Source organism: Petaurus breviceps, unplaced genomic scaffold (assembly GCF_028583685.1).
Source record: "Petaurus breviceps papuanus isolate PSGF00001 unplaced genomic scaffold, PetGlider_PUasm1.0 90845, whole genome shotgun sequence".
Taxonomy (NCBI): Eukaryota; Metazoa; Chordata; class Mammalia; order Diprotodontia; family Petauridae; genus Petaurus; species Petaurus breviceps.
Genome location: NW_027187359.1, coordinates 21702808 through 21726753, shown reverse-complemented (window position 1 = coordinate 21726753; position 23946 = coordinate 21702808). Strand labels below are relative to the sequence as shown.

The 23946-nt window shown below is 39.1% G+C and overlaps 1 protein-coding gene across 1 annotated transcript in view; it reads left to right on the top strand.

Moving 5' to 3' along the window:
• Window positions 1–23946, top strand: part of LOC138149208 (polycystin-1-like protein 2) — a 124762-nt gene that overhangs the window by 55687 nt on the left and 45129 nt on the right. Inside the window, exons 21-26 of the mRNA XM_069072232.1 lie at window positions 1616–1841; window positions 5044–5237; window positions 6552–6782; window positions 7939–8040; window positions 9861–10039; window positions 13847–13993. Coding sequence (XP_068928333.1) covers window positions 1616–1841; window positions 5044–5237; window positions 6552–6782; window positions 7939–8040; window positions 9861–10039; window positions 13847–13993 — 1079 coding nt within the window. The remainder of the gene's footprint in view (window positions 1–1615; window positions 1842–5043; window positions 5238–6551; window positions 6783–7938; window positions 8041–9860; window positions 10040–13846; window positions 13994–23946) is intronic.

Sequence of the window (23946 nt, the reverse complement as noted above, 5' to 3'; positions counted from 1 at the left end):
TCTTTCTTTCTTTCTTTCTTTCTTTCTTTCTTTCTTTCTTTCTTTCTTTCCTTCCTTCCTTCCTTTCTTCTCCATTGTTCAGCAAAGTACCTGACAAATAATAGGTGCTTAATACATGTTTACTGACTGGCTGGTGTTCCAAATGTGTTGTGGGAAGAATACTCTGGACTCAGACATGACTAATTGACCAATGCTCTGAGTATGGGTCAAAACTGAAGTCAACATTTTTTCTTCAACATCTACCCTTTCCTTCCAGTTTCCCTATTTCATTGGCCACCCAAGTCACCTAGACTCAAAAGTCTTTCTCAAATCCATCCTCTCCTTTCCCTTCCCATAGCCGTCATTCTATCATACACTCACACTTGCTTCTTGTTTGTATTATTGTTATAGCCTTGTAACTTGTCTCCTTGCCTCCATCCAGTCTCTCCCTTCTCCAAGCCATCTTTCATATAGCTGATGGAATAATGTTAGGATCCTGGGACCATAGGACTTGAGAGACATATGGAACCTTATAGATGATCTTCCTAATGCATAGCTCTAATCAAGTCACTCCCATATTCAACAAACTTGAGTGGTTCCTTATTGCCTACAGACTAAAATACACACTCCTTAACCTGACATTCTCCAAGCTATCTTTTTAGACTGATTTCATGAACTCTATGCTCCATATAGTCTGGACTACTAAATGTTCCTTGACCTTGTCTTGTCCCTTCCTGTCTTCATGCATTTATTTCTTCATGTTGCCCCTCATGTCTGGATCAGACTCTCCCTGGCCCATTTCTATTTGGCAAAAAAAATCCTTTCACTTCAAGGCCCGGCTTGGGTACTCCATGATGCCTTCCCTGACCTTCTTCCCCAATTGGAGACCCTCTTACTTCCTGAACTTCTCAAGCTACTTTGATTGACCTTTCCTATGTCCTTAATCTTTTTCTAAATTAAATTATTAACCATATATATATATATATATGTATATATATATATATATATATGTCTCTTACCTACCCCTAGTAGAAGTTCCTTGAGGGCAAGATCTATGTCATTTTAATCTTTGTATACAGCAGTGTACTAGTAATGTGTTTAACAAGCAGTTCTTTGGGGGGAGAAAAAAGTACTATTAAGTTTAGTCTCTCTTTTTTTTTTTTTTTTGCTTTTTGGAGGGGGGAAGGTAGGGCAGTTGGAGTTAAGTGACTTGCCCAAGGTCACATGGCTAGTTTTTGTGTTAAGTGTTTGAGGTCAGATTTGAACTCAGTCCTCCTGAATCCAGGGCCAGTGTGCCACCTAGCTGCCCACTAGTCTACATTATTAACCTTCTTCTCTGTCACCTTTGTAAGTCTAGATAATCAACAAAAAAATAAATCAAGCCCTGGTTTGTAGGATTTGCTGATTTCTGAAGTATAAATGCTCACAATGAAAATTTAACAGTGGACTCCGGAGCTTTTGAGCTTTCTCATGCCTACCCCAATTTGTATCCCTAGGACAGAGTATGGCATGTATTACAAGCATTTGGACCTGATATACAAGAGATGCTCAATATGTATGAACTAAACTATAGTTGCTCCTAGATTTCTAGGAACTATTTAACAGTTTAGTAGCCATCATGCTGTTGTCTTTGTAGATAGTGTTGCCTCGATTTATAGAGTTAAAGGACACACAGACTGTGCTGAATCTGACAACTTCTGCCACTTTGCAAGTGAACATGACCTCTGGAAATGCTTCTCTGGTGATTCACCTTGAGTGGGACTTCGATCTCCCACTCACACTGTGCCTGGGCTATGGCTACCACCCCAATGAGACCAACTATGATGTCAAAGCTCACCTTCATCCAAAGACTTATCTTACAGGTATGTGTCCCTCTACTATAATTTTAGCGTAACTTAATCATATGTTGATGATGGCTATGGGTCTCATTCTATGCTACTGAACAACTTTTTTTTTTAAAAGATTATCCATCCTAAACCAGCTAGACAACAACTTTAGATGGAAGTTAGGGGAAAGTACTTGAATCCATGAGCTGTTACCAATTCACCCCCTGTGAGCAGAACTGGGATTTAGATCAATCCTCACACTAATATGTGTGTTGAATTGAATTCCAGCTGCTCCTAGGCACCTAGCATTTTGCTAGCATTTCCACTTATATAGGATTTTAGTAGCCTTCATGTCATTGTCTTCATAGATAATGTTGCCTTGGTTTCTCATTGACCATCTACCAGGTGTCCAGCTTTGTGTCCTATACTAGGTGGGTACATAGACAACACTTCTTTTTGATTCTTTCTTGATTTTTGGCTTCTATGACACTGTACTCTCATGGTTCTTATCCCACCTCTCTCACTATTCCTTCTCAGTCTTCTGTCACCTGCTCTTAAATCCCTAGACCCTTATCATTTTGCTGATTATGTCCAATCAAGCCTCAGCCTGGGATCACTCCCACTATTTGTTGCCTTTGTGCCTACACATCTGCTGCTGAATTAAGATAGAGAAAATCATGCAGCTATTTTGAGTGGGTTTACCACAAATTTCTGTAACATAACCTCAACTGGGCACTTACTGCTGCTTGGCAATCTTACTATACCTTCCTTATGAACTCACTACCCCATTTCCCACAGTGGCTCTTCCAAACCTTTTTACCCCTCCTTAAACTTCCAATGGTTTCCCCTTCCCCCACTCTCTCAGCTGAGAATATTGTCTCATATTTCACATAAAAAACTGAGGTTATTCACCATGAGCTCCCTCTTCTTCATCTCCTATCACTCAGGTGTCTTCTGCCACTTTCTTTCTTCACCCCTATCTCACATGATGCAGTGACCTTATTCCTTACTAAGGCTAACCCCTCTATTTGTTCAAGTGATCCCATTCCATCTGTCTCCTCCAACAGATTTCCCCCTCTGTCATCCCCACTCTTTCACTTATTTTCAATCTCTCCCTATCTATTGGCTCGTTTCCTACTGTTTACAAACATATCCATGTCTCCACTGTCCTGAAAAAAACCTCACGTGATCCTTCCAGCCCTGTTCACTATCATCCTATAGCTCTTCTGTCTTTGGAGCTAACCTCCTCAAAAAGTCCATCTACAATATGCACCTCCACCTTTTCTCCTCACATTCTTTTCTTAACACCTATAATCAGTTTTTGACCTTATCATTCACCAAAATTGTTCTTGCCAAAGTTACTAATGATCTCCTGATTGCCAAATCCAGTAGCCTTTTCTCAATCCTCATTCTTCTTGACTCTGTTCAGTATTTAACACTGTTGATCACTTCTCCTTGATACTCTCTTTGCTTTAGGTTTTCAGGACACAACTCTCTCAGTTCTCCTCCTACCTATCTAATCACTCCTTCTCTGTCTCCTTTGCTGGACCTTCCCCCAGAGCATACTCTCTACCTATAGGTATCCCTTGGGATTCTGTTTTGGGTCCTCTTTTCTTCTCCCTCTAGACTACTTCATTAGGTGATCTCATTTCCCAAGGATTAATTATCATCTTTATGCTGACAATTCTCAAATCTACCTTTCCTACACCAACGTCTCTCCTGACCTCACATCTTCAACTGCCTTTCAGACATCTCAAACTGAATGAATGTCCAGTTTACATCTTACACACATGACTAAAACAGAACTCAATATCTTTCCCCCTAAATCTTTTCCTCTCCTTCTACCCTTACCTATTCCTATAGAGGGCAACACCATCTTCCCAGTCCCTCAGGCTCACAACCTAGAAATTATCTTGGATTATCTTGGATTAGTTACTAACTCTTACCCTGTCATATCTAAGCTGTCACCAAGGCCTGCTGATTTCACCTTTGCAACATCTTCCAAATATGCCCCTTTCTCTTCTCTGACACTGCCACCACTTAAGTGCAAGACCCCATCACCTCGTACCTCAATTACTACAATAGCCTGCTGGTGGGTCTGTCTGCCTCAAGTGTCTCCCTACTCCAGTCTCTTCTCCATTCAGTCACAAAAGTGATTTTCCTAAGATTTGGGTCTGAACACATCACCCCTCTACTCAATAAACTCCAGTGGCTTCTTATTGCCCCCAAGAACAAATACAAAATGTTCTGTTGGCATGTAAATCTCTTCATAACCCAGCCCACTCCTACTTTTCCAGTCTTCTTATACCTCATGTCCCCAACATCTACTCTTCAATCCAGTGATACTGACCTTCTGGCTGTTCCATAAACAGACACTCTATCCTCAGTTCTGGCATTTTCTTTGGCTATCTTCTATGCCTGGAATGCTTTCCTTCCACTGCTCCAACTACTGACTTCCCTGGCTTCCTTTAAGTCCCAATTAAAATCCCACCTTCTACAGAACACCTTCCCTAACCCCTTTTAATTCTAGTGCTTTTTGTCTTTTAATTATTTTCTATTTATCCTGAATATAGCTTACTATATATATCAGTATATATATATATATATATATATATATATATATATTTGTTTACATGTTGTCTCACCTATTATATTGTAAGCTTCTTGAGGGGAGGGACTGTCTTTTGTCTCTTTTTCTATCCCCAGTACTTAGCACAGTGCCTGATTCATAGTAGGCACTTAATACATGTTTATTGAATGGAATTGAATTGAATTTGCTGGTTCCTCATTCTTTACCCTTCTCTGGTTGTTTATGGCTCTTTTCTATGTTCCCTTTTCTCTCTCAATACTCTTTCCCCTTAGCTTTCCTATGCACTCACACAGTTTCAACTAGTACCACCTCTAACAATAGGTATATTCACCCCTGGGAAACTCTAGACCCCAATTTTCATCTCTTTGCTGGGCATCTCCACCTGAAGTTCCTCCTATCCCCTCAGATACAACATGTCCAAGGTGGTAGTGGTAGTGAGATCAGGTTATAGGGCATGTCTTTTCAGGAGTCTACACACCACACTCTCCTCTTTCCTGTCCTCTTCTAGGTTTAGACCTTGATTTGGGATTTCATGTCCTGCATCACTTCCAATACCTTTTTCTATATAAATAAGTGTCCCTTCTTGTATAAAGCCCATTCTCAGAAATTCTTGCCAGGCTGACCCTCCGCTAAAATGATCCCTTTCAGGTAAGTTGGCCACCTGGATCCTAAGTGCTGAAGAGCTGTCTTTTGGAGAAGGAACCTATTACGTGAAAGTGATTCCTGCACCTGAGCTGGATCCAGCAGCGCATCGTGATGTCACTGTCAGCATCACATGCTTCATTTCCCAGTGTGTATTCTGGGATGAGCTCCAGGAGGACTGGAGAGGTGATGGGTGCCAGGTAAGGGAAAGCATTGAAAGTGGGAAAAAGGTATGCCCAACTGTCACCTGGTTTCCTCAAATCCTTATTATGTCTAGCTCATTGGGGGTTAGTAGATCAAGGCTTCATAGACCTTCATTGTTCCATAGTTGGCTTTGATGTGAAAGCCAGTAAGATAGGTTTCAAGATAGGTTGAATAGGTAGCCAACATTACTGATGGTCCAGTAGGGGGCAATTGCTATGGGACAGTCCATTCCCCAGAGAACTGAACCTGTTTCCTTGTAATTTAGTTGGTAACTTCTAGACCATCTAAATCTCATAAGAAGATAAAGATGGTGGGAAAGAACAACTGATTGGGGTCAGAAACGGGGACAGGGGCAGGGACAAAAGCCTCTTCTAGTAATAGGCTGGAGCTCATGACCTGTCCAAATTTTCTTTTGCACATTGATTAATCCAGTGCTAGGGTCTCTGCTCCAATCTCAAGGACTACTGCCTGATTAGAGGGGGCTTGTGGAGAGGCTTGAGAGTAGGTCTTTCCCTGGGTAGAATGACAGAATATATGGCCTGCATAACTTCCCCCAAACTGAAGCCTTTATCCCAACACATACCAAGCCACCTGACATCCATGAAGATGACTAAACACAACTCATTCTACCCATGTATTTTACTACCTGTGTGATCTTAGGGAAGTCTTTGCACCACTCTGGGCCTCAGTTTCCTCACTTGTAAAATGAAGGAATTGGACTAGATGAAACTCTGTGGTCCCTTCCATTTCTAGATATATGTCCACATCTCCAGAATACTGAAAGGTGACTGAGTGGAAAATATTCTCACCAACCTTGAGAATGCAGGTCCTATAAAAGCAAAGTACCCCACCTCCCTGGGGAGCTCTCTTAAGGTTTATAAGCTCCTCCACCTGCTCCCAGCACTGCTCTAAGAAGCAGAGACCCCTGATCCAATTCTGGGCAGTTAACATTCTCTTTGTCAGAAAAGAAACATCACTCAGATAAATGGATGTATTGACCCACCAACCATCTCACTACAGCATTAACAGGTTTTCCTTTCTCTATCAAAGTCAAATTGAACCCATGTTACTCAGCACAGAAATGAGATCCCCAAACCAAAAATGTTGGAAATAGTATGTGAGGCCCTGAGTTCACCTAGCAGCTCTGCTAATTACTACCCATGTGTCCTTGAGCAAGTCACTTAACCTTTCTTTTCCTCATCTGCAAAATGAGGGGAATAAGCTGATTGACCTTTGAGGTACCTTCTAGCTTTAAACTTGTGATTTCATTATCCCATTAATGAAGTGCTTTTTGGGGGGTGTGCTTTTAGGTGGGTTCCCAGACTACCCTTTACAGCACCCACTGCCTCTGCAACCATCTCACCTTCTTTGGAAGCACCTTCTTTGTAATGCCCAACATTGTGGACGTGAGCCAAACAGCCAAGCTCTTTGGCACCTTTGTGGATAATCCTGTGGTGGTGACCACCGTGGGCTGCCTCTGTGTGGTGTATGTGATGGTAGCATTCTGGGCAAGGAGGAAAGACATTCAGGACAATGCCAAGGTAAGTGGTCTGGGAGGGAGAGCTTTCTAACAATCAAGTTTATCTGATAATAGAATGGATTGCCGTAAGAGGGAATGAATTCTCCATTAATGGACATGTTCAAATGGGGCTGGGTGAATTCTTTTCAGGAGAGGCACGAAGAGGATTTGTGCAATGAGCAGGAACGGTAACACTGTGCAAAATGGGGCACCTTTTCCTTCCTAGCTACCCCTGTGCTTTTCAATTTTTTTTTGTCTCCTCACATTAGAATGTAAGTTTCTTGAGGGCAAAGACTCTTTTTTTTTCCTTGTGTTTGTATCCTTAGCACTTAGCACAGTGTATAGCACATAGTAAGTGCTTAATAAATGACTGTTGAATAGACAAGGTCACAGATACCAGACCTGACTAAACAAGGTCATGACCTGGAACCTTGTCCAGACTTGAGATTGCATGGACTAGGGAGAGGCAGTGTGGTATAATGGCCCTTAGGCACACAGTGGGTATTTAATAAGTGCTTATTGACTGACAGTGGACCTAGATTCAGGAAGATCTGGATTAAAATCTCATGCCAGACAATTATTAGTTAAGACCTTGGGCAAATCACATAAGCTAGGCATCAGCAAGCTTGCTTTCTAATTCAGTGGGCCACTTAAGTAATGGAGTGACCTCTGGCAAGATCCTTCACCTCTCTGGGCCTTGTCTCCTTATCTATAAGATGGGGATCACATTCGGATGGACACATGCCTGTCCATCTCACAGGGCTATTGTGAAGCTATTAAAGATATCACAGATGTGAAAATGTTCAGGCCTTCTGAAAACACAAAAAGGCGGCAGGTCCCCCTTCCCTGGAGGTCTTGAGGCTGAGGCCCAACGACTGTCAGGGCCGTTTTAGAAGGATTCCTGTTTGGGGATGGGTTGCACTGGATGACCTCTGAGGCCTCTCTGAGTTCTGAGTGTCAGTGATCCAGAGCATTGGTCTCTGAGTCAGAAGATGTGAGTTTGGGTCTCAGCTCTGCTGTTTATAAGGCCAGATTAGTGCCTGAAGCTGAAGGGGTCTGCCAGCTCTGCCAGGCCTTCCTACTACCTAGAGAGAGAGGCCTTACCCCTTTCTGACTCTAGTGGTGCTGGCATTGGCACTGCTCAGCAAATGCTTTACTAATACCCTAATTACATCCAGGTGAAGATCACAGTGCTCGAGGACAACGATCCCTTTGCCCGGTACCATTACCTGGTGACAGTCTTTACTGGTCATCGACGTGGGGCAGCTACCACCTCCAAGGTAAAAGGGCCTGCCTGTAGGGTGTTGGATAGACAGACTCACCCCAATTTACCTATGCATCAGAGAAGCCCAGCCCAGTACAGGAGATTCTATAACTCTGATGTCTCTTATGGGTCTAAAATAGAAATCACAGGATTAAGAACTAACAAACAAGCCCATCCCTAATGGAAAGAAATAAAGTTGTGGTACAAAACACAAAGAATTGTATTTACACAGTAGTTCTTGGGTTCAGATGCCTATACCTTTCCCTGTCCTAATTTTAAATTATTAGTACCACAATAGGGTGTAGTGGAAAGGTCACTGAACATAAAATCAGAAAACTTGGGTTTAAGATCAAGCAAGTGCCTTCAGCTCTCTTGGCATCAGTTTCCTCATCTATAAACCAGAAGAATATCTATACTGCCTTCCCCAAAGAGTTATTGTAAGGAATTTAGTTCAGTTGAGCAAGCAGTAATTGCCTATGTTGTATCAGAAACTAGGCTACAAGCCTACAAGATATTCAAAGACAAAAATGAAATACAAATCCTGCTCTCAAGGGGCTTACATTCTGCTTTTGGAAAGTACTCTGAAAACCTTAAAGTACTATGAAAATGGGAGCTGTTACTATTATTCTGATCACATAAAGTTGAAAGAAACAGTTGGGCATAGTAGGAAGTTTGTTAGACTCAGTCAGAAGACATGGGTTTGACTCCTGGCTCTGATGTCCATTAGCTTTTTGATCATGAGCAAGTTCCTTCAGCTCTGAGTCTTTGCTTCCTCATCCATAAAATGGGCCCAATAATATTTGCATTCTCTACCCCCAAAATTATTGTGGGAAAAGGACTATGGAAGGTTTAAAGTGCCATATATGACTTATACTTCTATTATCTGATTTTAATAATATACAACATATTTTGTAATATAATAAATAATATATAATAGTTTTATAACATTTATCATATAATTGCCAAGATACAATAAGATCCTTCATATTTAATTTCTGTAAAACTCCATATCAGTGGACATATATTTATCTAATATGGTTAATTAAATACCTACTGTGTGCATATTCTATGCTAAGTGCTGTAAAGAATGTGAATACACATTTGTCCTTTTAGAGCTTACAATCTACTTGCAGAGGTGAAGTATTGTTGTTGTTGAATTGTGTCTGATTCTTTGTGACCGCATTTGGGATTTTCTTGGCAAAGACACTGGAGTGGTTGGTTTGCCATTTCCTTCTTTGGCTCATTTCACAGATGAGGACTGAGGCAAACAGTGTTAAGTGATTTGCCCAGGGTCACACAGCTAGTAAATGTCTGAGGCCAGATTTGAACTCAGGTAGATGAGTCTTCCTAAATCCAGGCCAGACTCTATCCACTACACCACCTAGCTGCAGGAGGCAAGTATACAGGAGAGCATTTCTTGAAGGTAAATTGATACAAACAATAGGACCTAGAGCTAAATAGGGAGACACATATTTGGGGTAGTGAGAAAAGGCCTCAAAAAGGATGTAGCACCTGGACATTATCTAACTCTATGCTGGCCACAAATTATCTAAGGGGTCAGTCTCTAAGATGACTATTAGAAAGAACCTGTTGGCTAGCAGGTTTGTAGTAAATGATGCTGTGGTTCAAGCTGAAGATCAGCCAAGTTTCACCTCTTATAGGGATTGTTTCCTTGGCTCTGTTCCCTGACTTTCCTCTGCCCTCTCATTGATCTATGTCTTTGGCCTAAGGGTGCTTGGTTGAGGGGTGGATGACTCAACCCAAATTTGCCCTGGCACCTCAAGGACCTCAAATATATTATGAGAGAATCTGAATCTGGATTTGTTCTCATTTCAGGTGACTGTTACCCTTTATGGGCTGGAAGGAGAAAGTGAGCCTCACCATTTATCAGACCCAGACACCCCAGTCTTTGAGCGAGGGGGTGTGGATGTCTTCTTGCTGGCAACTCTCTTTCCACTCGGGGAATTGCAGAGCATCCGACTGTGGCACGACAACTCTGGAGACAGGCCATCCTGGTAAGTTCATGCAGGGCATCCAGAGCCCAGGGACTCAAGCAGAACGAATAGGCAAGAAGTCAAGAGACATTGTCTCTGCTATTTGTCCTTGTTCCTAAGTTTTCCTATCTGCAAAATGGGGATAATATCCACTGTAAAGATCATACCTTTTACCTCCCACAGACACTAAAAGACTAAATGAGATAATATTCTAAAGCCCCAAGGCCTAAGGTGAAAATACTTCAGGTATTCATAACATTCCTTTCTTCTTTTTCCTGTATAGGCCTCAAGGGATCAGGTTCATGATTGCAGATGCTGTGGTTATGAATGTAGAAAGGCAAACATTCCTGATATCCCTCTGTAGCACCAATACCATATTTACAGTGCCCACAATCACAATAAAGACCATGACTATAAGTATTGCATGATGTTCAATCACAAAATATACCAAACTCTCCAGATAGAGGAAGGAACTGAAGCATTTATGTAGACACCAGAAAACTAACTCCCAAAACCATTAAGCCGATTCCATCATAGTTCCAAAGATATTCAGAAGCCATAATAACACTGGGAGCCACAGCATCCTTCAGCCTTCCCACAAACCAATATAAGAACAATATCTACTCACAAGCCTGACTCTTTGCCTAAGGTCCTCCTTTCTCCCCAACCATCTGGCTAGCTCTGACTACCAGCTTCCTATAGGTTCTGCTTCCCTTCAGCAAACTCCTGCCACCACAAGATCCATGTGACTACATTTGACCTATCAATGGGCAGAGTCTGTCTTCACAGAAGGGAAGCTTCCTGTGGGCTTTTCTCTACCCTTTAGCAAATTCCCTCCATCAAAGGTTCCATGTGATCACATTCAGCCCCCTATTAGGGAGCAGAGTTTACTTTCAAAGCAGGGGAGGTCTTCAAATTCCTCCCCAGGTCTGTTAAGGGGCAGGGAAGATCTTCAAATTCCCATTCCCATTACACCCTCCTGACCTCTGTGCTGGCCACAAAGTACTAGGGAGATGGCCAATTAATGTAATGGAAAGAATGCTAGATTTGGAGCCAAAGGAACTGGATTCTGGTCCAACTCTGTCACTTGCCACCTGTGTGACTTTGGTCAAGTAACCTAATGTCTCTGGACTTCAGGTTCCTTACCCATAAGATGAGGAGGTTGTACTAAATGACCTGCAAGACTCCTTCTAATTGTAAGTCTATGATCCTATGATTTAGAACATAGAATATAGAATGCCCGAGGTGGAAGGGGTCTTCGAGCACAGAATGTCAAAGCTAGAAGGAGTCACTGAATGTCAATTTCCAGACCTGGGTGGAATGTATAACATGGAATTTCAGAGCTGGAAAAGTGAGATAATATAGTCCAGTCCCTTCGTTTTACAAACAGGGAAACAAAGCCAGAGAAGAGGAGTTTGGATTGCATGGATAAGAAATGGAAGCATGGGGTTCAGTTAGGAAGGATGGCACCCATTAAGGTCTAAACATCACATGGTCAGAGTGGGAAGGGACCTCTTAAGAGAGTAAGTTCAATGAGTTCCTAAGAAATGTAGAAGAAAAAAAGCCTGTATTGTAGACACAAACACAAGTCTGCCAGAAATAATTTTTATCAATTTATCATTATTTAGACAGTTAGGTAGCATAGTGGATAGAATACAGGATGTGGAATCAGGAAGCTCTGAGTTCAAATCCTGCCTCAGACACTTAGGAGACCTGTAACCTTGTTCAATTCACTTAACCTCTGTGTCTCAGTTTGTCATCCTTGTCCACTTGTTTCAGGTGTGTCTGACTCTTTGTGACCCCATTTGGGATTTTCTTGGCAAAAGATACTGGAGTGGTTTGCCATTTCCTTTTCCAGATCATTTTTTACAAATGAAGAAACGGGCCAACAGGATCACAGTGGACATGATTGAAACAACTGAACAACAACAAAGTGAGGATAATAATAGCACCCACCTCACAGGGTTGTTGTGAAGACTGAATAACATCTATAAAACCCATTGCAAATTGTAAAACACTATGTAAATAGTATTGTTATTATTCTAATCCAAACATTGTTTTGTTTAAAGAGACAGTTGCCTAAACTGACGTAGTCCCATCATGCCCTCAGATGTCTCTTTTTCCCCAAGATAATTTGAAATAATATTTATGGGATTCTTGAACATAGGAAAATTTCACAATGTGATGAAACATAATTACACAACTCAGAACAAAGTAAAAGTTAATATATTACTTCATCAATCCATAACAACAGTCACTTAATTATGGAGAATCCTTTTCCTAAAACCACACAATCCCTTTATGACCTGTCAGGAGTAGTTAACTGAAATAAGACAAAGAGATCTCCCTCTGATGAACACCCTAATACCTTCTGGGGAAGGAAGGAGGCAATGATTTCAACTGGAGATGAGCTATTCTTCTTTCCAAGTCTGGTTACCACTCCTAATTCATTTTCCTAAACCATTTTTTTTCCTTCTTGAAGGAAATACACTTTCCTAAAAGTAAGAGATTAAATGAAAGAAAAGAGAGTTCAGTGGAAAGCATAATTTCCTGAAAGTTTGATTAAGTACTGATAAAATTTCCTTGTTTATTTCTTAATGTTTTTCAACTGAACTGAAAAGGAGGCTCAGATATGCTTCAGTGTGCCCATAACTTAGTTGCATTATCTGATTCTATTGTCTTCTCACCAGCACCAAGACTATCTCTTCAGCTGTGTTGTTTGACATTTTTATCAATTACTTGGATCAAAGAAGATAAGGATAAATGTCAAGCTTTTCAGAAATATGCTGATAACACAAAGGTGGAAAGGATATTTTGTTGGTTGAAAGAATGAGTACTGAAAAAGATCTCAACAGGCTAGACTAACAATCAACTTTAAAAGTACAAAGTTGGGGAACCAAGGCCAGATAAGAGTTGCTGTTAGGGGTAGTTAGGTGGTGCAGTGAATAGAGTACCTGTCCTGGAATCAGGAGGACCTGAGTTCAAATGTGGCTTAAGACACTTAACACTTACTAGCCATGTGACCTTGGGCAAGTCACTTAACTCTAATTGCCATGTCCTCCAAAAAAAAAAAAAAGAGTTACTGTTAAAATGATCTGAATGTTTTAATGGACCACAGGCTCAATGACAACAACTTCATTAAGAGGTACAATGTCTAAATGAGACATGAGTCTGTGATTCTAAGAAGAGAATGGGATATGATATAGAAAGTTTATGAAGTTTACAAAAGAGAAAGAGGAGCTTCTTGTAAAGGTTGACTTCTATTTTCTTAATAGCGTATAAGATATGGTCTTTTGCTGAGAGGAAGTGGCCAGAAAATGTTCAGAAAGCTTGAGATGAGATGGGAAGGTTTAGAATGCCCATTGTGGAGTATCATAGTGCTAGCCAAAAGATGAATGGACTTCTTTAGGAGGTATCAAGGATCCCCACTCCCCCCCCCCCAATAAATGAGGGCTGGATGAATCCTTGTTGATGTTATTGAGGGATTTCTTATTCAAGGTTTGATAGTCTCTGAGGTCCTTTCTAACTATGAGATTCTGTGATTCAAAGTCTCAGTTTTCTAATCAGTAAAATGGGGGTACTAATATTTTTACTTCCCACTTCACAGGGTTGTGGTGAAAGCCCTTTAAAAACTACTTTCTATGTGTGGCCAAACTTTTCTACAAAATGTTAAATCTTAATTATAGAGGAAAAAATTCTTGGTCTCTTTTTCAAGATTGCTTCTTGAACCAACCAATGAAGTCCTTCTGTATAGCCCCAAGAACTCCTGTTCTGATAGGAATTAGGGTTACATTCTGAATCCCTTGATAATCTGGCTGTCTTTTCTAGGTATGTCAACCGTGTATCAGTTCATGATTTGACACTGGATCAGAAATGGTATTTCCTCTGTAATTCTTGGTTGTCCATTGATGTTGGTGACTGTGTCCTAGACAGGAGATTCCCTGTGGCCACAGAACAAGATATGAAACAATTCAGGTAAGACTCAGTTCCCAAACCTTCCATTCTTATATTAACCTTGATTTAAGCTTCATGGAGAAGAACTGAGCATCCATGTGGCTTTGAAAATCTCAGAGAAACAAATGTATATGTCTTATGCATTGGATATTATAATCATAAAATGTCAGAGCTGGAGTAGACCTTAAAATAGAGGACAGAGAATGTTGGTTAGTTTGTAAGTAGCATTTATTAAGTACTATGTACCAGGCTTTATGCTACATGCTAGGGATACAAAAAAAGGAAAAAAACAAGCCCCATTTTCAAGGATTTCATGTTCTCATGGGGGAGACAACATACAAATTATTATTTGCATACAATACATATACAGTGTAAATGGAAAATTATGTTAGAGAGAAAGGACTAACAGAGGAGGGGAAAGGGAAGGCCTCCTACAAAAGTTGGGATTTGAGCTGAGTATTAAAGGGAGCTAGGAATTGGAGTAGGTAAAGTATTCCAGGCATGGGAGTCAGTCAGTTAAAATATAATGAGTTAGCAGAGAGGAGTCTCAAATGTTATCAATAACAGAGGGCCAGTGTAGCTGCACTATAGAGTATTTGGAGAGGAGAAGCATCATCGATTCCAGTCCAAACCTTTCTTTTACAAATGAGAAAGCTGAACCCCACAAAGGTTAAATGAATTGATTAGGATTATTCAGTGTTACTTTAGTACCTTAAAGAAAAACTCTGAGCACAGTTACTAATCAATAATTTTTTTTTAATTAAATGCCAAGAAAATGAAAAAAGAGTTATCTCGGAGCACAAACTCAATTCAGTTTTCTTGTATGCAAAAAAAAAGGCAATAAAAATAAAAGGAAATGCCTATTCTATTCCTAATGGTTGGCCACATTAACAAAGTACAGGAATCATGGGATCAAATGAAGGACAAACCATGTAGTAGATCCAAGGAGGATGAGATCCCTGTGAGAAATTAGGAACTGCATGAAGTGTGGATGGGAATCAGAGAATAGTAAGGGCAGGGAAGGAAAAAAGGGCAAGAGAGATCAGAATGGACAAAAGCTGAGAGTGCGAAGTAGGAAATAAGAGTGTTTAATTTGTCAGGCACATAATGTGAAATAAATCTGGAAAGCTAGTTGGGCTGAATGCCAGTATAAAGAGCAAAGGACATGCACCATGGAAGGGAAGGTACTCTGGGCACAATTCAATTCAACAAACATTTATTAAACAGCTATTATGCACCAGGCACTGACCCTGCTGTCCAAAAGGTGACAATTGTTTTGGGGGGTTTGGGGGAAGTTGTAGAGGAAATAAGACTTGTCCCATTGGAAAAATAGAATACAATGGGGTGGCTAGATGGTACAGTGAATAATAGAGCACCAGCCCTGGAGTCAGGAGGACCTGAGTTCAAATTAGACCTCAGACACTTGACACACTCACTAGCCATCTGACTTTGGGCAAGTGACTTAACCCCAATTGCCCTTCAAAAAGCAAAAAAATAAAATAAAATAATACAATGTAGGTAATGATGGGAGCAGAGGACAGATAAGGAAAAGTGCTTTAAAAATACTGAGGCCAACTTCTGGTGCCAAGATGGCAGAGTGAAGAAGGAACCCTTAGAAACCCTCCCAAATTTTCTTCCAAACAATGGTTAGAAAACCATCTCAGAATTGATCTAGGAGCAGGGAAGCAGCTTACCAGCATAACAGGAAAGATCTGTCTCACTGGGGTGGGAGGGGAATAAGGTCCAAGAGCAAGAAGCAGCCAGTTCACAGCAGGGGGCCTTCAGCAAGCCTCCAAGCCTGTGGCAATCCACCAGCAAGGCCCCACCCTCCTACAAACCAGTAGCCCCTTAGGGAAGTGAGCAGTCTGTGCAGCACAGGAAGGCCCTGCCCCCGCACAAGCCACTAGTGAGGCTTTGACCATATTACTGAGCAGTCATGAAACCCCACCCCTGGGGCTGGCCAATAGCAAGACCCTGCCCCTGGGGCCTACCAACAGAGGGCCCCCTTCCAGTAGCAGGCCCCACCCCTAGAGCAGACCAGCAAAGTGATCCCTCCTCCAGGGCCAGACACCAGAAAAACTCTGCTACTGTAGCAACCCAGCAGCTAAACCCCATACCCAGGGAAGGACAACAGGGAGGTTCCACCTCCTAGTACAAGCCTACCCTTCAGAGAAAGCAAGCAGCTAAACCCTGAAGCCCAGAGAAAGTGAGCAGTAAGACCCAGAGTCCCAACACAAGAAGTTTGGCATAGTGCAGGACCAGAGCCCAACTCTCACATAAAGATACTAGGTCACAAAAAGGGCAGAAAAAATGAGAAAAAAAAAAAAAAACAGAACGACTATAGAAAGTTACTGTGGTGATAGGGAGGATCAAGGCATAAACTTAGAAGAGGCCAATAGTGTCAAAATGGCTACATGTGAAGCCTCAAAGAAAAATGTAATTTGTTCTCAGGCCCAAAACAAATTCCTGGAAGAAATTAAAAGAGGATTTTAAAAAGCAAATTAGAGAAGTAGAAGAAAAAATTGGAAAAGAAATGAGCAATGCAAGAGAATCATGAAATGAGTCAATAGCATGGGAAAAGATATACAAAAATTTACTGAGGAAAATAACTCCCTGAAAAATAGAACTTACCAAGTGGGAAAGGTAGTACAAAAGCTCACTGAAGAAAATAATTCCTTAAAAATTAGATTAACAAGTGGGAACTAATGACTCTATGAGACATCAAGATATGATAAAACAAAATCAAAAAGGGGAAAAAAATCAAAGAAAATGTTAAATTTTTAATTGGAAAAACAACTAGTCTAGAAAATAGATCTACAAGAGATTATATAAGAATTAATGGACTACCTGAAAGCCATGATAAAAAAAAAAGCCTGGACAACATCTGTCAAGAAATTATCAAAGAAAACTGCCCTGATATATTAGAACCAGAGGGCAAAATAGAAATTAAAAGAATCCACTGATTATCACCTGAAAGAGATCCCAAAATGAAAACTCCCTGGAACATCATAGCCAAATTCCAGAACTCACAGGTCAAGGAGAAAGTATTGAAAGCAGCCAAAAAGAAATGGTTCAAATTTTGTGGAGCTACAATCAGGATTATATAGGATTTGGCAGCTTCCATGTTAAAAAACTGCAGAACTTGGAATATATACTTGAAGGCAAAGGAGTTAGGGTTGCAACCAAGAATAACCTACCCAGCAAAATTGAATATAATCTTTCAGGAAAAAAAGTGGATAGTTAACAAAATAGCGGACTTTCAAGCATTTCTAATTGAAAGACCAAAGTTGAATAAAAAATTTGACCCCCAAATACAAAAAAAAAAAAAAAGATTCAAAGGAAACATAAAAAGGTAAAAAAAAAAAAGAAACAAAAGAGAAACATAAGAAATTCAATGAGGCTAAACTACTTATATTTCTATATGGCAAGATAATATTTGTAACTCAACTTTATTACCATAAGAGAAATTAGAAGGAGTATATGTAGACAGAAGGTGTGAACATAAGGTGACTTTGATGAGATGATATCCCAAAAAACAAAATAAAGATATAAGAGACAAAATTGTACTTGAAAAAGAAGGAGAGGGGAGATTGAGTGAGATAAATTATCCCATATTGACTGCTTCCCAATACTTTTTCCTTGAAAAAGCCATTATAATGGAGAAAAAGAGGGGTGGTGGTGGTAACAGGCAAAGCTTAAACCATACTTTTATCAGAATTAGCTAACAGAAAGGGGAAGGGGAACTAATAAAAGGGAGGGTATAATAAAAGGGGAAGGTAGTAAAACAGAAGTAAAACACTTGTGAGGAGGGAAAGAGGGAGGGATAAAAGAGAGGGAGATGGATAAACAAGCAAAAAGTATCATGGAGGGAATACACAGTTATCATAACTATAAATGTGAATGGTATGAACTCACTCATAAAATGGAAACAGATAACAGAATGGATTAAAAACCAGAATCCTACAATCTGTTGTTTATAAGAAACACATTTGAAGCAGAGAGATATACAGAGGGTGAAGTAAGGGGCTGGAGAATAATCTATTATATTTCAGTTGAAGCAAAGATAGCAGGGGTAGCAAAAATCTCAGACAAAGCAAAATCAAAAATAGGCCAAATTAAAAGAGATAAAGAAGGAAACTATATCTTGCTGAAGGGTACCATAGACAATGAAGTCATCATTACTAAACATATTTGCACCAAATGGTATAGCTTCTAAATTTTTGAAGGACAAGTTGAATGAATTACAGCAGGAAACAGATAATAAAACTATACTGGGGGGGGGGACCTCAACTTTCCCCTCTCAGAACTAGGTAGGTCTAACCAAACAATAAACAAGAAAGAAGTTAAGAAAGTGAATAAAATTCTGGAAAAGATAGATATAATAGCCTTCTGGAGAGAATTGAGTGGGAAAAGAAAGGAATATACCATTTTCTCAGTAGTATATGGCACCTACACAAAAATTGACCATGTATTTGGACATAAAAACCTCACAACCAAATGCAGAAAAGCAGAAATAGCAAAGGCATTCTTTTCAAATCATAATGCAATAAAAATTACATTCAATAATGGACAATAGAAAGAGAGATTAAAAATTAATTGGAAATTAAATAATCTGATCCTAAAAAGTAAGTCAGTCAAAGAACAAATCATAGCAAAAAATGATAATTTCATTAAAGAAAATGATAACAATGAGACAGCCTACTAAAATGTAGAAGATGCAGCCAAAGAAGTACTTAGGGAGAAATTTATATCTCTAATTGCTTACATCAACAAAATAGAGAAAAAGCAGATCAATGAATTGGTCATGCAACCAAAAAAAAATAGAAAAAGAACAAAGTAAAAATCCTCAATTAAACAACAAATTGGAAATCTTGAAAATCAAAGGAGAGATTAACAAAATTGAAAATAAGAAAACTATTGAACTACTAAATAAAACTAGAAGCTGGTTTTATGAAAAAAATAGATAAACCATTGGTTAATTTGATTTTAAAAAGGAAAGAAGAAAATTGAATCACTAGTATCAAAAATGAAAGGGGTGAATTCACCACCAATGAAGAGGAAATTAAGATAATTGTTAGGAGCTATTTTGCCCAATCATATACCAATAAATTTGACAATATTTGACAATTTGATGATTATCTACAAAAGTATAAATTACCCAAATTAACAGAATAAGAAATAAAATACTTAACCTGATCTTAGAATGGAAAATTGAACAAGCCATCCTAATAAAAAAAAATTCCCAGGACCAGATGGATTCACAAGTGAATTCTACCAAACATTTAAAGAAAAATTAATCCCAATACTATATAAACTATTTGGGAAAATAGGCAAATAAGGAGTCCTACCAAATTCCTTTTATGACAGAAATATGGTGCTGATACCCAAGCCAGGAAGAGCCAAAACAAGGAAAGAAAATTATAGGCATATTTCTCTTGAGTATTGTTGCAAAAATTAAAAAAAAAATACTAGCAAATAGATTACAGCAATATGTCACAAAGATTATACACTATCAGCAGGTGAAGTTTATACCAAGAATGAACAAATATTTCAATATTAGGAAAACTATTAGCATAATTGACTATATCAGTAACAAAACCAACAGAAATCATATGATTATCTTAATAGATGCAGAAAAAAACCTTTGACAAAATACAACATCCATTACTATTAAAAAATACTGGAGTACATAGGAATAAATGGAGCTCATATGATAAGTATAATAAGTAATATTTATTTAAAACCATCAGCAAGCATTATCTGTAATGGGAATAAGCTAGAAACCTTCCCAATACAATCAGGAGTAAAGCAAGGATGCCCATTATCACCTCTATTATTTACTATTGCACTAGAAATGTTAGCTATAGTAATAAGAGAAGAAAAAGAAATTAAAGGAATTAGAAAGGCAATAATGAAACAAAAATATATCACTCTTTGCCGATGATATGACGTTATACTTAGAAAATCAACTAAAAACTACTTGAAATTAATTAACAACTTTAGCAAACTTGCAGGATACAAAATAAACCCACATACATCATCAGTATTTTTATGTATTACCAACAAAGTCCAGCAGCATCAGATAGAAAGAGATATTCCATTTAAAATGAATGTAGAGGGGCAGCTGGGTGGCACAGTAAAGAGAGCACCAACCCTGGAGTCAGGAGGACCTGAGTTCAAATGTGGCCTTAGTAACTTAACACTTACTAGCTATGTGACCTTGGGGAAGTCACTTAACTCACTTTCCCCCTTCAAAACAACAACATAAAATGACTGTAGACAATATAAAATACTTGGTAGTCTACCTGTCGAGACAAACCCAGGAACTATATGAACACAACTGTAAAATGCTTTTCACACAAATAAAGTCAAATCTAAAAAATTGGAAAAATATTAATTACTCATGGGTAGGCCAAGTCAATATAATAAAAATGACAATTCTATCTAAATCTATTTACTCAGTGCCATACCAATCAAACTATCAAAAATTATTTTGTAGAGGTAGAAAAAAACAAAAACTTATCTGGAAGAACAAAAGCTCAATGATATCAAGGGAATCAGTAAAAAAAAATGTGAAAGAAGGTGGTCTAGCCATACTAGATCTCAAATTGTATTATAGAGTAGTAATTATCAAAACATTCTGGAACTGGCTAAGATACAGAGTAGTGGATCAGTAGAATAGATTAAGTACAAATTACAAGATAGTAAATGACCATAGTAATCTAATATATGATAAAGCCAAAGATCCAAACTTTTGGAACAAAAACTCATTATTTGACAAAAACTGCTGGGAAGACTATAAAACAGTATGGTAAAAACTAGGTCTAGACCAACATATCACACCATATACCAAGATATGGTCAAAATGAGTGCAAGATTTGCACCCAAAGAATGATACCATAAGAAAATTATGAGATGGCATAGAATAGTTTACCTGTCAGATTAATGGATAAGGGAAGAATTTAGTAGCAAATAAGATATATAAAGAATTATAGAATGTAAAACAGATAATTTTCATTATATAAAATTAAAAAGTTTTTACACAAACAAAACCAATGCTACCAAAATTATAAGGAAAGCAGAAAACTGGGGCGGGGGGGGGGATTTGCAACAAGTATCTCTGATAAAGGCCTCATTTCTCAAATATATAGAGAACTGGGTCAAATTTATGAAAATGCAAGTCATTCCCCAAATGATAAATGGTCAAGTGATATGAACAGGCAATTTTCAGAAAATAAAATCAAAACAATCTATAGTCATATTAAAAAAATGCTCTAAATCACTATTGATCAGAGAAATGAAAATTAAAACAACTCTGAGTTACCATCTGACACCTATCAGAGCAATTAATATGACATAAGGAAAATGTTGGATGTTAGAGGGGATGTGGAAAAACTGGGACACTGACACATTGTTGGTTATGAGTTACAAACTGATTCAACCATTCTAGAAAACAATTTGGATCTATGCCCAAAAGGCTAAAAAATTGTGCATGCCTTTGGATCCAGCTAATACTACTGCTAGGAATATAACCCAAAGACATACAAAAAAAGGGAAGAGGACCTATTTGTACAAAAATATTTATAGCAGCTCTTTTTGTGGTGCCTAAAAATTGTAAATCTAAGGTATGCACATCAATTGGGGAATGGCTAAACAAACTGTGGTATATGATTGTAATTGAGTATTATTGTTCTATAAGAAATGAAAAGCAGGATGACTTCAGAAAAACCTGGAAAGACTTGCATGAACTGATGCATAGTGATGTGAATAGAACCGGGAGAATGTTGAACACATAAACAGCAGTATTGTTTGATGAAGAACTGTGAATGTCTTAGCTAGTCTCAGCAGTACAGCGATCCAAGACAATCCCAAGGGACTAATGATGAAGCATACTATCCACCTTCAGAGAAAGAACTGATATTGATTAAATACAGACTGAAGCATGCTATTTTTCGCTTTCTTTCAACTTTTTTCTTTTATTCAAGCCTTCTTGTACAAAATTACTAATATGGAAGTGTTTTACATAATTGAACACGTATAGCCTATATCTAATTGCTTACCATCTCTGGTGAGGGAGGAGTGATAGAATTTGGAGCTCAAAACTCTAAATAAAAATGTTAAAAAAAAATTTAATTCTGAGGCAGAGGAAAAGATTTTCAACTAAGGAGATCAGGGATCCATACATAAAGGAAATGACTCCTAAGATGGAAGAGAGGAATCTCAATAAGCAAGAGATAAGTAGGGAGGGAGTCACAGGCTTGGTAAGGTGTGATATAGGCAGTACATTAAGTTCTGAGAACAGGTAGTAGTTCAATTTAGCCAGAACAGAATGACTGAGGGATATAATATGAGATAATTCCATAAAGGTATATTGGAGTCAGATTGTAGAGGGTCTTGAGTGTCAGGCCAAGGAATTTGTGTTTATCCTTATAGGCAAAGGGGAGCCATTGAAGTTTTGTGAGCAGAGGTGTGACATGGTTAGACTATTCCTTTGGAAACTTTTTGGCAGTTGTAGGAAGGCTGGATTAGACATTGGAGACAGAGACGAGTTAGAAGATGTTCTAATAAACAATCTGCGGAAGAAGTGATAGGAACCTGAAATAGAAGGTGGTCACTTGCCTAGCTACTCCATAGAGCAAGGTCATATATCAGGGAAATTTATTTTCCGTGTTTATCTCATTGCCTTCCTGTTTCAAGTTGCCACTACCCTCCTGACCCCATCACCCCACTAGGTAGCTGATACCATCATTGGCACTTGGACTAAAATTTACTCATCTACTCTGCCTGGGCTTTCTCCCCATGTTTACATTTTCTGGTTTGTATCTCTCACCTTGAAAGGAAGAATTTGGCTTGCCAAGAGAGGAAGTTTATTCAATAAAAGAATGGGGCAAAGGGGTATCTTCCGCTGGATGCTGAAATCATATTGTGTTCAGAACCAACTCTGTAAAAGTGGCTTGGGACAGCCACTAACTAATAAACTTTACCATTCATTCTTCTTCACTCCAGTCCCTGTGCCTCCTGACTCCAAGATGCCTGGATTATTCTACCCTCCTCTTTCCTGGGTACATCCCCCCCATTTCAAAATTATGCTGTGGCATTGGGAAGTCCTTAACCTCATTGTCCAAAATTCCTGCTTCTTCAAGCTCTCTAGCACTTGGGAACCCTAGCATGGGGGCAGATTCTGAAGGGCCCCTGAATGGATCAAGCATAAAAGGGTTGTCTGGTGGGAGGGCTTATTGGAGAAACCTCATCAGCAAGAGGATGGAAAGTCTGGAGGTGAGAGAACCTGGATTATTGGGAGGAACTTGGTTGGAAGCTGGTTAATTTGGTTAAACTAGACCTGAGATTTCACTGATATAAGGAACTCTAGATGTGAAAACTCTCTCTACCAATGCAGACCAACATGTAGTGGCAATTTATAGTCCTGGTTCTAAGGCCAGCTCTCTGTGCACCATGACATAGAACTTTTTTTTTTTAAACCAATTGGGGTTAAGTAACTTGCTCAAGGTTACAGTCAGTTATTTCTGGGTGTGGTGCTAAGTATCTGAGCCCAGATTCGATCCCAGGTTATCCTGATTCTGGGGCCAGTGCTCTTACTCACTGAGCCACCTGGCCGCTCTAACATAGAACTTCTTATGAGAAAGTTTAATAGAGTGGAGAGAATGCTGAGTCAAAAAACTCCAACAATCTGGGTTTGAGTATTTGGAAGGTGATCTCAGAGGGAAAGGCACTAGCAACTGGGGACAGGAACAGTTAACTATGTGATCTTTTTCTTCCTTTCTCTGGGGCTGAGTCTTCTCATCTGTAAAATGAGGGGGCTAGACTAGATCAGTGGTCTCCAGAGTTTTCAAATTGTGTGCTCTTTGAGTAAAAAAAAAATTTGAGCATGCCCCTCTAATATGGGTATATTTATTTATAAATTATATACAGATACTACCATAGTAAAAAAATCATGTACGTTATAATACACACAT